Source organism: Oncorhynchus mykiss, chromosome 2, assembly GCF_057628025.1.
Source record: "Oncorhynchus mykiss isolate SJ-2025 chromosome 2, ASM5762802v1, whole genome shotgun sequence".
Taxonomy (NCBI): Eukaryota; Metazoa; Chordata; class Actinopteri; order Salmoniformes; family Salmonidae; genus Oncorhynchus; species Oncorhynchus mykiss.
The window spans coordinates 69,376,627-69,391,118 of NC_143023.1; the positions used below are offsets into that span (position 1 = coordinate 69,376,627).

The following is a 14,492-nucleotide window of genomic DNA, read 5'->3' on the forward strand; positions in this document are numbered from 1 at the left end:
AGGCTAGGTTTAAGGTTAAATTTAGGAGTTATGTTAAAGGGTTAAGGTCAGGGTTAAGGGAAGGGTTAGCTAACATGCTAAGTAGTTGCAAAGTAGCTAAAAAGTAGTAAGTAGTTGAAAAGTTGCTAATTAGCTTACAAAAGTTTCCCGTGATGAGATTCAAGTTGCTAGACATTCGTGTTATACGCCCACCCAACCACCCTACTTTTGTCTTTGCCTTAAGTGACCATCTGTCTTGTGCAACCATACCAAACGTAACCTATCATACTAATTAGTGTCCCAGATGTACATTTACTATGTTACGTCTAGTCTTTGAGACTATGGTTCATAGACTTTCATGGTTCCATGAAAAGGTCAACGTAAATGCAGCATAACCAGTTGGAATATATATTAAAAAATAATCATTAAGTAGTTAGAGTAGAGAGATATTTGAGGAGGAAGAGGAGCACTGAGCCAATGTCTTACCTGAAGTGCAGGTTCTTGAAGACGAAGTGAGTTTCTACAATGCCAGTGGTCTTGACTCGGGTTCTGAGGATGTCCTGCTCTGTGGGCTGGTAGTCAGGTGCACCGATCCGGTCTAAACTGTCTAGGTAGCTGAGGAAAGACAGAGGCCAGTTAGGATCAATCCATTGGACTAAACTGTAAGGACTGAAACAGGGCCTCTGTGTAATTCTGGGTCAAGTACACACTGGTTTTCATTGCACCACAGAACTAAATTAAGTGATTCAAAACAGTGATTGGAGAGATAGTAGTCTGGCCTAAAACCCAGAGGACTAGACAACATTGGAATTTGAAGGGCTGGAACAGTGCACTCCAGTTACGAGGCCAATAATGGACATTTTAGACAGGAAATATCAAAGACTGGTCTATTGCTCAAAATATAGCACAACATCAGCTAGAGCAGCTGGGATTGCTTAGGACTGGGTGCAAATCTACTGCTCCACATGCAGGAGTGGTGACGATCAATATAAGGGGAAATAGACAAGGATGACAACCAGGAAAAACAAGCTGTAACTCTCTCCGTGTGGAGAGGATCATTCATCACACCCAAGACTAACCAACAGTCAGCACCCAGTAATGTGGTAGAGATTCATCACACCCAAGACTAACCAACAGTCAGCACCCAGTAATGTGGTAGAGAGGATCATCACACCCAAGACTAACCAACAGTCAGCACCCAGTAATGTGGTAGAGGATCATCACACCCAAGACTAACCAACAGTCAGCACCCAGTAATGTGGTAGAGAGGTTCATCACACCCAAGACTAACCAACAGTCAGCACCCAGTAATGTGGTAGAGGATCATCACACCCAAGACTAACCAACAGTCAGCACCCAGTAATGTGGTAGAGGATCATCACACCCAAGACTAACCAACAGTCAGCACCCAGTAATGTGGTAGAGGATCATCACACCCAAGACTAACCAACAGTCAGCACCCAGTAATGTGGTAGAGAGGATCATCACACCCAAGACTAACCAACCGTCAGCACCCAGTAATGTGGTAGAGAGGATCATCACACCCAAGACTAACCAACAGTCAGCACCCAGTAATGTGATAGAGGTTCATCACACCCAAGACTAACCAACAGTCAGCACCCAGTAATGTGGTAGAGAGGTTCATCACACCCAAGACTAACCAACAGTCAGCACCCAGTAATGTGGTAGAGGTTCATCACACCCAAGACTAACCCACAGTCAGCACCCAGTAATGTGGTAGAGGATCATCACACCCAAGACTAACCAACAGTCAGCACCCAGTAATGTGGTAGAGGTTCATCACACCCAAGACTAACCAACAGTCAGCACCCAGTAATGTGGTAGAGGATCATCACACCCAACACTAACCAACAGTCAGCACCCAGTAATGTGGTAGAGGATCATCACACCCAACACTAACCAACAGTCAGCACCCAGTAATGTGGTAGAGGATCATCACACCCAAGACTAACCAACAGTCAGCACCCAGTAATGTGGTAGAGGTTCATCACACCCAAGACTAACCAACAGTCAGCACCCAGTAATGTGGTAGAGAGGATCATCACACCCAAGACTAACCAACAGTCAGCACCCAGTAATATGGTAGAGGTTCATCACACCCAAGACTAACCAACAGTCAGCACCCAGTAATGTGGTAGAGAGGACACTTAAACTGACACACACATATATTACATCCAAACATCTTCTCTCCCTTCATCTGTGTTTTATGTGTAATGGTGTCATTCACTGATCTGTGTCCAGTTGATCTTCATCTGTGAGACTTCGCTTGGAAGCTGCAATATTTGGCAGCAGTGTGTTAACATTCCACCCTGGCCACTGGCCTGGTGACACGACCCAATGAGGGGGGCACTTCCACTGCACAACACAACCCTACACTGCATGGAGCCGCAGTACGGTATGTTGCTGAATGCTTTTAAATGTGTGTACACGTGAAATGTTTGATAAATGACTAACACAAGCCGATGTTCAGTGGTAAATGTGCTGCATCCGTTGCCAAGCTCTCTGTTTGAGTGGCAGGCTGCCCAGCACTAATGCAGCTCATTAACAGTAGTGCCTATGGCTGTGTCCATAGTACTGCTTCCCTGTTCATAATATAAGGAGAGGGGCAGAGAAAATAACACAGGGAGAAAGAAAGAAAGAGAGGATGGAGGCAGGCCAGGGAGATAGAGGAAGAGCAGTGGGGGAGACCTATTATGCAACTGCTGGAAGTGGAATGAGATGTCATATCTCTACAAAGTGTGTCCAAAGCTAACACTGACATGGCCATTTAAATTCAGATGAAACTTCTCCATAGAGCGGATTCACCCTGCCCTGCCATAACAGGCCAGCCCACCTGCACAGAGAGATGAAGTAAACCTCACTGCATCCAGGGGGCGACATCAACACAACAGGGAACACAGTCATTACTGTCAATTAATGTTTGATTCATGCACATCTTATTCATACCACAATATCAGTTCTTACAACATATCAACCAGCCCTAACAAAAAGCACATTTCCCCTCTATAAGTTATTCTTCTAAACCAAAAGAGCATAAACAAGATATAATGAGAATATAGGTTACAGCTCCTCCTTACTGTTTAAATATTACAAGGTAGCACACTCTCCTCTGCCACCCTCTCTGTCTCTCCCCTCTTTGTCCATCACTGATTTGTTCTCTCTCTCTCTCCTTTCTACCTTCCATTCCTCCTATCTGTGTTTGCCTCTCTCCCCATTATGATGTATTGTTTATCCTCAAATAAAAACTGCCAATGCAAATTTCAGCTGGCTATATAAGAGGGATTTCCATGAAGGACTGTGAGTGGTAACTTGTACAGTCTAGTCTCATACAATAGTGTCATAGTTTCATTGCCGTCTACTTTGGAACAGAAAGAGCACAGTCAAATGAGGAGTAAACAGCAGAACGTGTCTACGTGTGTTTACTCCTCTGCCATAACACAATTAAAATTTCTATCCAACTGGATATCATCGTGGTCTGAATTAAATATGATTTCTGACTTATCTTCCAGCCAAACCTCACTTGAAATATTTACTGGAGTTCATTAAACTAACATCCATATTGTCCACCAATAACTAACACGATGAATACAATCCCAAGGGATTTGAGGTCTGGTATCTGATGTAATATAGCAGTTCTGTGGCTCTGAGACCCAGTGGTGCTGTAAGCGTCATGCTTTCCCTACCAATATGAATAGTGATGAGGTTCTATCTATGCTGGGAGGATAAGACTGGGTCATCTGGGGTCTGTTGAAATGGTGTAGAGGTGGGGTGCGTAGGAGGGGGCTCTCTTTTGTATGGGGGACTCATCTGTCCCTTACTACTGGCTCCCTGCCAGTAACTCCCCCCCAAACACACCCTCCACCCTTCTCTCTCTCCCCCTTTCCCCTCCTCCTCATTGTCCAGCTTGAGTGCTCTGCATGGCAAAACCTCTCAGCACCATGCCTGCTGTCGGCTGCTTCCAATCACTCCACAGGCTGGTGTTGGAGAGGGAGGAGAGAAGGAGGAAAGGAGAGAGGGAGGGGAGCAGGGATGGTTGATGTGGCGGGAAAGAAAGGAGTTGGTGAGATCAATGGGAGGGAAATAGCAAGGAAAGAGGTGGCGCTAAAGAGAGCGATTCACAGAAAAAAAGAGAGTTCAGAAAGTAGAGGGCCGAAAGAGGAGAACAGAGAAAACAGAGAAAACTAAGTGTCCTGTGGTATACCTGGGGTTGTAAAATTATGGAAGCTTTCAATAAATTCTCTGGTTTCCCCAAAATTCCAGTTGGAAGATTCTTGGCATAGGCGAAATTGCCACGAGGGATGGGGGGGGGACATGTCAGAACAGGTTGATTCGTCTCCCCAAGTAATTTCTTTAAAATAAATGAGTAACTCTTCATATTAGAATTAATGACAATATGAGTGAAATATTATTAATACATTTTTTGGTTTGAGGCCCCCCAGATAGCATATGAACACGTGATAAGGAATGGTAAAATGTGTAGAATTGCAGGAGATCGGTAAGAAATGTGGAGATCGGTAAGAAATGACACTACTGTAGCCAAATATCTTATTCAGAATTTTTTTTAAGCATGAAATGATCTGGCATGATGATGCGTTGATCAGTTATACATTTTTAAAGCCTTTATTTTGCGTTTTTTGCCCAAAGTCGACCTTTAAAGTAACTGTCCCGTTTATCCAGATTCCTATGAAATATGATCTATAACTAATTACAATATGAGTGAAATAATTTTCCTTCTAAAAAATTATAATGAAGTATGTTATAAAGCAGCTTTTCTGTGTTGGAATGGTGTGGGCATACCCCAACAACAGAATGGTGTGGGCATACCCCAACAACAGAATGGTGTGGGCATACCCCAACAACAGAATGGTGTGGGCATACCCCAACAACAGAATGGTGTGGGCATACCCCAACAACAGAATGGTGTGGGCATACCCCAACAACAGAATGGTGTGGGCATACCCCAACAATAGAATGGTGTGGGCATACCCCAACAACAGAATGGTGTGGGCATACCCCAACAACAGAATAGTGTGGGCATACCCCAATAACAGAATGGTGTGGGCATACCCCAATAGCAGAATGGTGTGGGCATACCCCAATAACAGAAAGGTGTGGGCATACCCCAATAACAGAAAGGTGTGGGCATACCCCAATAACAGAAAGGTGTGGGCATACCCCAACAACAGAATGGTGTGGGCACACCCCAATAACAGAATGGTGTGGGCATACCCCAATAACAGAATGGTGTGGGCATACCCCAATAACAGAAAGGTGTGGGCATACCCCAACAACAGAATGGTGTGGGCACACCCCAATAACAGAATGGTGTGGGCATACCCCAATAGCAGAATGGTGTGGGCATACCCCAATAACAGAAAGGTGTGGGCATACCCCAATAACAGAAAGGTGTGGGCATACCCCAACAACAGAATGGTGTGGGCATACCCCAATAACAGAAAGGTGTGGGCATACCCCAACAACAGAATGGTGTGGGCACACCCCAATAACAGAATGGTGTGGGCATACCCCAATAACAGAATGGTGTGGGCATACCCCAATAACAGAATGGTGTGGGCATACCCCAACGACAGAATGGTGTGGGCATACCCCAACAACAGAATGGTGTGGGCATACCCCAACAACAGAATGGTGTGGGCATATAACGATGATTAAAAAGATGAATACAAGTAGACCGATCATTAAAAAGATTAATGCGAGTAAACCGATCATTAAAAAGATTCATGCGAGTAGAAAGATGATTAAAAAGATTAATGCGAGTAGACCGATCATTAAAAAGATTAATACGAGTAGACCCATGATTGCTCAGCTCATCCTCCTCAGCATTTTTTTAACGGTCTGTTTGAGATTCAAGTTTGAGGTGGGGGTTTTTGAAGTGTTTTCCCATTTATAGTTTGGCCACAAATACGAGTGGAGGATGAGTCAACAACATTATTTAGGTATGAGTTAACAGAATTAACTTTTAAAAGTACGATTTTCACTGGACAGTTACTTTAAAACTAACAGTTTCTCTTAGCCTCAAAGCAAAATGTTTAGAGTAGCAGGAAATTCTCATGGCAAAAAAACAAAAAATTGCATAACAATCTATAAAACAACACGTTTCTCTCTGCCACATGGAACATTGTGCATAATTGCAGGAAGTCTGTTTTCCCCTCCTACCCCTCATGTTTGTTGGGGTTGGGGGGCCTTCCACATAGGGAGGGAGTGGGGATGAGCCACACATGGTAACAACTTATCTGATGGGCCTCTGGCAAAGTTTGTGGTAAATCACAGCACTGCTTCTGCGATGCTGATGGGTGGTGAGCTCTGTAGCACAAAATGGCTGAAATGTATGATCCAGTTGGGAGCTATGATATACGCTTTTTAAATTGTATTTTTTATTCTTTATATAGCAACATATTATTTCAATTGATGAGAAGAACAATGTGTACTTTGACTACAAATCTTAAAATGGTGCTTTTGGTAAACATACTCCTCACAAGAGCACTGTCTGAGAACACACTTTACCAGTGTCATAAATGTGCACATTGAAACTAAATGGGTCACAAATGAAGAGCACCCACACACTGATAATATATCACTGAGGTCATATCCAGGGCCACTGAGAGAGAGAGGGGAGAGAGAGAGAGAGAGACTGCTCTGAGTACCATGACTCTTAACTCTACATATCATGTGGGCTGCTTTCATATGTCAAAAGACATTGATAGACATATCCATCCTTATCACCTCAAAGTGTTATGCAACGTTTCTATAACGCTGATCCGGACAAAACTGAATTCGTCTTGAATGAAATCCTGGACTACCAGTAATCAAACATCATTCCTAAATGCTATGACATTTACAACACAATTAATTGTGTTCTATGTAAATGTGAAATAAATGTGTTTCGTGACCTTTCGCAGGACACACTAATATAAATGAATTTTCTCAGGAATGCAATACTATGGGCTTAAGCCACCTCAGAGAAGCTGAGCAACTCGCTACTGGCTATGTCCTTTAATCATTCTCTCTCTATCCTGCTCCAGTCTACAGTGTCACAGTGTATCACTGCTGCTCTACACTCTGTTGTTCTCCACACTAGTCCTCAGGGTTGGGTAGGTTACTTTCTAAAAGTATTCGTTTACAGTTCTGTCCAAAATTGTAATCAATAACATAACTTTTGGATTACCCAAACTCAGTAATGTAATCGGATTACTTTCAGTTACTTTCAGATTACTTTCCAGCAACTTAGATTTTTTAACCAGCCCAATTGTTTTGCGATTGTTGCTAAAATCACACCAACAAAACACAAAATAACAGATGAGCATGCTTTGTAATGTTTCTAAAAACAATACATCTATTACTAGTAAGAAGTAATGTGGTACATTGTTTAATTTAATATTTTTTTAATATTATTTAATTTGAATTATTTAATATAATTTAATATTTTTTTAACCAAAATATCACAGATGAGACAAAAATGTTCACCTACTCTTTTAATGGTTACCGTGGTAATGTGACTCAAGTCATGTTTGTGCCTGTGAGATTGAGAGCATGACTGCATTCCAAACATGTTATTTTTATCCCCTCAGCCCTCACAATAGCCACTTTTCCTCTGGGGAATCCCCATCGAAACCGGATGCAATTTGTTTGCCATCTTAAGTGGAGGTCCAATTCACAAACCTTGCCCCCTCGGCCCTCAATTTAGCTTGACGGAGCGAGTGAAAAACTTTGATCACTTGTGGGGTTGATATGACCAACAATTCATGATGCTAGCTTGCTAAAAAAATATATATAAAAATGACATCGATTTTAGCATTGGCAAATTGGTTTAGTCTCGTAGTGAGACTATAAAACGTAGTTAGCTTCATAAACATGTTTTTGGGAATTCTGAAATGTATTGGAATAAATGACCAAACTATAAAACTAGCTTGCCAGCTATGGGTAGCTAACTGACAGAATTGTTAGCTAGCTAGGTACATTAATAGCTATAGGTTGATTGTCTTTAAGCACAACTTCAAGATTTCCACCAAGGACGTTGCCTCTCCAAACATCTCTCCCTCTCCAAACACTCAGATGTAAAACGTCATTCAAAGGATGAGGGTTTAGGGCCAAGGGCTGTCTACTTTGAGTTTGGACTGCAGCCCCTGACTAGTAGCCGCATTGTCTTCTCTTCCCTAGCGGTTGAAACTCAAACTTAGAAAAAATCTAGCTTGTGAACAAAACAATGTAAATAGCCAAGAAACACAAGGACAAAGTCTCACTTCAGTAGACATTCATTTCAAGCCAAATAGACTGACTTTTATGCCTGTGCGCAGCACTCTTAAAAATGAATCCTTCACTTAGTTGTTCATGTGCGCACAGTCCCCAGCCAGGCAGTGTTGAAGCTCGAGGTGGGATAGGCTATAGGAACAAAATGGCAGAAATACTTTGAAAACAGCTGCTGCAGCATTTATTTAGCTATAACTGTAATCATACTTGACCATTTTTCTTCACAAATGCGAGGGAAATGCTCACACTGTAGAGCCCTGTCCAACAGCCAAAATGGCTGGTGAAATAGACATCTTACCCACCAATGCCAAAATCTACCCGCATTGTCATTTGGTGAGGGCCGGTTATTAATTTTAGGCCCTGATCATACATACACTACAGGTCAAAAGTTTTAGAACACCTACTCATTCAAGGGTTTCTCTTTATTTTTTTTAAAACTATTTTCTAAATACTAGAATGATAGTGAAGACATCACAACTATGAAATAACACATATGGAATAATGTAGTAACCAAAAATGTGTTAAACAATTCAAAATATACTTTATATTTGAGACTCTTAAAATAGCCATCCTTTGCATTGATGACAGCTTTGTACACTCTTGGCATTCTCTCAACCAGCTTCACCTGGTTGAGAGAATGCTTTTCCAACAGCCTTGAATGAGTTCAAACATATGCTGAGCACTTGTTGGCTGCTTTTCCTTCACTCGGAGGTCCGACTCATCCCAAACCCTCTCAATTTGGTGGAGGCCAGGTCATCTGATGCAGCACTCCATCACTTTCCTTCTTGGTAAAATAGCCCTTACACAACCTGGAGGTGTGTTGGGTCATTGTCCTGTTGAAAAATAAATGATAGTGGGACTAAGTCCAAACCAGATGGGATGGTGTATCGCTGCAAAATGCTGTGGTAGCCATGCTGGTTAAGTGTGCCGATTAATTCTAAATATTTCAGAGTGACACCAGCAAAGCACCCCCACACCATAACACCTCCTCCTCCATGCTTGACGGTGGGAAATACACATGCAGAGATCATCTTTTCTCCCACACCGTGTCTCACAAAGACAGCGGTTGGAATAAGAAATCACAAATTTGGACTCCAAATTTCCACCAGTCTAATGTCCATTGCTCGCAAGTCTCTTCTTATTATTGGTGTCCTTTAGTAGTGGTTTCTTTGCAGCAATTCAAAAAGGCACTCGCACATCAGAGTAATAGTTTTTGCAGGTGCAGCAATTCGACCATGAAGGCCTGATTCACATAATCTCCTCTGAACAGTTGATGTTGAGATGTGTCTGCTAATTGAACTCTGTGGGATGCAATTTTGGAGGCTGGTAACTCTAAAGAACTTCTGAACATTCCTGTGGCTGTCCTCATGAGAGCCAGTTTCATCATAGCGCTTGATGGTTTTTGCGACTGCACTTGAAGAAACTTTCAATGTTCTTGACATTTTTCCTATTGACTGACCTTCATGTCTTAAAGTAATGATGGACTGTCATTTCTCTTTGCTTATTTGAGCTGTTCTTGCCATAATATGGACTCTGTCTTTTACCAAATAGGGCTATCTTCTGTATAGCCCCCTACCTTGTCACAACACAACTGATTGGCTCAAACACATTAAGGAGGAAATACATTCCACAAATGAACTTTTAAGAAAGTACACCTGTTCATTGAAATGCATTCCAGGTGACGACCTCATGATTCTGGTTGAGAGAATGCCAAGAGTGTGCAAAGCTTGTGCAAAGCTGTCATCAAGGCAAAAGGTGGCTATTTGAAGAATCTCAAATATAAAATGTATTTTTATTTGTTTAACACTTTTTTGGTAACTACATGATTCCATGTGTTATTTCATAGTTTTGATATATTCACTATGATTCTACAATGTAGAAATTAGTAAAAAATAAAGAAAAACCCTAAAATGAGTAAGTGTTCTAAAACTTTTGATCGGTAGTGTGTGTTTGATACCAATTGATTTACAACCTAGCACAGGAATTTACCAATTCACTTTGGGCCTCAAACTACTTTGTCTACAAAACACAAAATAGTTGCTTCATATTTGTTGTATATGACTAATGTCACATGGACATCAATTAATGTAGTAAGTGGATGACATTTATGTATGTGTGATCCATAAACACTTTCATCGATTGGAGCAGAGTAATGAGAGTTGTATTGATCCTGCAGCACTAGGTCCTCCTTTGGGGGGGCAGTAGAGGTAAAGTAGTACTCACTATTGGGCAGAGTCATTGAGCTGGTATTCTCGGGCGCGGCTGAAGCACTCCTGGATGCCGGAGTCAGACCACAGGCGGATCATAGCCCCCAGTAGCTCAGGAGAGTAGGGCTCAGTGTCCTCCATACGACTCACCACGTCACACACCATCTTAGCATCAGCCTGAGGAGGGAGAGGAACAACAGGTACATTATACATAGCATCTTTAATACAGTACATTTCCCAACACTCTTAACCACTAGGCTACCTGCCACCCAATACACACAAGCCTGTAGAGAGGAAAACATCAGCCTGTAGAAAGGAACAGATATAGCACTCACATTAAGTATCCATATCACAATACAATCAGAGAGGTATTTATTGTGCAAAGATAATACTTCTAAAATTATAGCGTAATTAGAAAATACCCGTACGAAAAACAATTGCAGTTAGAGTGCAGTATAACTGTAGAACACTGCAAATATTGCGTCCAAAATATTTTTTTTTTACTGCAGTAATTGTGCAGTGTAACTGCAGTTACAGTGCACTAAAATTGCAGTTTCACTGCAGTACACTGCAGTTATTCTGCAATTACTGAGTCCAAAACACCACAGCCGACTGCAGTTACTGCAGTTACAAAACTGCAATATTTTTTTGTAAGGGTAGAGATATCTAAATCTAAATAACTGTTTTTCATTCCACTAGTGTCTACAAATGCAAAGGTTACAGGAGAGGCGCATCCTGGAAGGAGTGATCCTGCCTTCCCCGCATAACCCCAAAAACTAGTCACGAATCACAATGTCCCGAACTGAGCACTGGGTCTGGGAAAGTGTTTCATCCCTTATTACCGACTCCCCACTGCCTGGCCAGAAAGTTATGCAACAGTGACTCAATTACAGGCTGGGCGTCCTGTGTGTGTGTGTGTGTTTATGGACCACTACTCTGCCTCTCATCTCTGCAGCTGCTAATCCCACCCACATCCTGTGGGCTCCGCTCCTAGTCCATATTGAAATGGAACAACCACCCACCAACCCACCCTGAGTATTGGAGCGTGATAACATAGTAGTGTAGGGAGTCATTGACCCATGTGCCCTCTCTGAATGACCATGTGCAGTTGACACCCACCAGAGTTTGATTGACAGGCTCTAGTATGTGCTGGGACATGCTACAGCTTTGACACAGCAGCTGCTGCCTGTTTGTCACTCACAGCACCAATCAGGTCCCTAGTTACCAACAGAGTAAAGGTCATGGGCGTCACTAAGAAGGGGAAAAAAAACTCCTCAGCCTCTATGTTTCACCAGCTGCTGCTGCTGCTCTGAAGCTGATCAATACCCAGAATCATTGATAATGATCTACACACCGGATACACATTGGTCTGCTCACACACACACCTACAGTGGGGCAAAAAAAAGTATTTAGTCAGCCACCAATTGTGCAAGTTCTCCCACTTAAAAAGATGAGAGGCCTGTAATTTTCATCATAGGTACACTTCAACTATGACAGATAAAATGAGAAGAAAAAAAATCCAGAAAAGCACATTGGAGGATTTTTAATTAATTTATTTGTAAATTATGGTGGAAAATAAGTATTTGGTCACCTACAAACAAGCAAGATTTCTGGCTCTCACAGACCTGTAACTTCTTCTTTAAGAGGCTCCTCTGTCCTCCACTCGTTACCTGTATTAATGGCACCTGTTTGAACTTGTTATCAGTATAAAAGACACCTGTCCACAACCTCAAACAGTCACACTCCAAACTCCACTATGGCCAAGACCAAAGAGCTGTCAAAGGACACCAGAAACCAAATTGTAGACCTGCACCAGGCTGGGAAGACTGAATCTGCAATAGGTAAGCAGCTTGGTTTGAAGAAATCAACTGTGGGAGAAATTATTAGGATATGTAAGACATACAAGACCATTGATAATCTCCCTCGATCTGGGGCTCCACGCAAGATCTCACCCCGTGGGGTCAAAATGATCACAAGTACGGTGAGCAAAAATCCCAGAACCATACGAGGGGAGGGTATGGGCCAAAATACCAGCAACAGTGTGTGAAAACCTTGTGAAGACTTACAGAAAACGTTTGACCTCTGTCATTGCCAACAAAGGGTATATAACAAAGTATTGAGATAAACTTTTGTTATTGACCAAATACTTATTTTCCACCATAATTTGCAAATAAATTCATTAAAAATCCTACAATGTGATTTTCTGGATTTTTTTTCTCTAATTTTGTCTGTCATAGTTGAAGTGTACCTATGATGAAAATTACAGGACTCTCTCATATTTTTAAGTGGGAGAACTTGCACAATTGGTGACTGACTAAATACTTTTTTGCCCCACTGTACCTGCAATCTCCTCTATAATGGTGGACAGGATGAGGCATGCAAAAAAATAAAACAGTGCTTTCTCCCTTCCTCTAATCTCCTCACTTGCTCAACACTTCCCTTCCTTACATAATTGCCCTGATGTCATTCTCACTTCTTTATGTAGCATTGGTCCAAAGTTACACTAACACAAAGCCATGCAGTGTCTGCAGCCAAGGTCCTGAAAAGAGCGTTTTGTTCCTTTTAGCAGGAGAGCTGGGCAGCTTAGCTGTGACAAAGCCCAGCATTTTAGGTCAGACTCACTCTGCAGTCCTAACCTGGGGAAAGAGGCTAGACCAGCCAACTGAGCAAGGAGAGGGAGGAACACTTCAACCCAAATCAGCACAAAAACAAGCGTGAGAAATAGAGAATAGCTTTGATAAGGGGAGAGAGAGAAAATGAGAATCAGGTTGGAATTGCCAATTTGGTATCTCAGGAGATTCTCTCCAGCCATACAGTATTTTCCCTGGTGGGAGAGAGAGAGACTGCTGTGTTCACATCAACACGAAAAGCCTGGGGACATCTGGAACCCAGCACAGGAGAAGTGACAGAAACTGCTATCACCATTAAGGTCTGACACACTAAAATACATCTCAGTGGGAGATAAACTGAGATAAGGAAACCAAGAAGCTCCAGCTGTAATATTACCACCTGTATTTCCATACTAGGGAAGAGTGTGGTAAGTTGAGTCAAATGGTTAGTTGAGCCACCCCATGTTTCTAGGAAACCATATACAAAAGTAACCATGTGACCAATTATTTATGAAGATGTCATATTTTCATGGAGTCTGTGAAGAAACCACATGGAAAAAGTGGTAAGCAAGTTAGGTCCAAAACACTGATTTTTACCAAGTCAAATGAATGTATTGTGTTACAGGTTTCATGATGCTCGTATCTAAACCAAAGTAGATACATCATTTGGGGTCTCTATAAGCGCCAAAGAGGTCCTAAATCTTAGAAAAAAGGGCTCCAAAAGGAGAACCCTTTCTGTGGGTTATATGGGTTCTTTTGCGGTGCCCATAGGAAAACCCTTTCTGGTTCCAGGTAGAACTCGTTTATGTTTCATGTAGAACTCTTTGTGTAAAGGGTTCCACATGGAACTCAAAATGGTTCTACCTGGAACCAAAAGGGTTCTACCTGGAACCAAACAAGGTTCTTCAAAGGGTTCTACCTGGAACCAAAAAGGTTCTTCAAAGGGTTATCCTATAGGAAAGACGAAAAACTTTTTAAAGTTCTAGATAGTACCTTTTTTTCTAAGAGTGTAGCAGGAAAGTGCATCCTTGTAGCTGTGTGGACAAAAGTAGTCAACATGTTTGCCATGCGGTAAGTTGAGCCAATGTCTACCATGCCTCATACAAATGACTACATTTAGTCAGTTCTATGCATAATACACATCGTAGTGCATTTGTATTGTTACAGGCAGACATCATGTCCAGTGTATACAGACGTAAAACAAGCCGGGGCTAACCCCCCTTCAGGTTACCCCCCTTCAGGTTCTTGCGAGAACAGCCAAGGAAGTAAGAAAAGAGAGATGTCCATTTGAGCAGCAGCAAGGGCTAAATAAAATAGACTGAATGACACTGAAGAGGTACATTGACAAAAAAGAAAAACATGTAGCTGTGTGAAACGAGGCTATGACAGAGCAGGAACATAAGGTCTT

The 14,492-nt window shown here is 42.1% G+C and overlaps 1 protein-coding gene across 3 annotated transcripts in view; it reads right to left on the minus strand.

The window, feature by feature from the left end:
• Positions 1-14,492, minus strand: part of gnao1a (guanine nucleotide binding protein (G protein), alpha activating activity polypeptide O, a) — a 145,654-nt gene that overhangs the window by 16,793 nt on the left and 114,369 nt on the right. For all 3 annotated transcript variants that reach the window (XM_036954480.2, XM_036954495.2, XM_036954484.2), the window contains exons 4-5: positions 10,492-10,652; positions 466-594 (exon numbers count right to left, since the gene is read on the minus strand). In XM_036954480.2, coding sequence (XP_036810375.1) covers positions 466-594; positions 10,492-10,652 — 290 coding nt within the window. The remainder of the gene's footprint in view (positions 1-465; positions 595-10,491; positions 10,653-14,492) is intronic.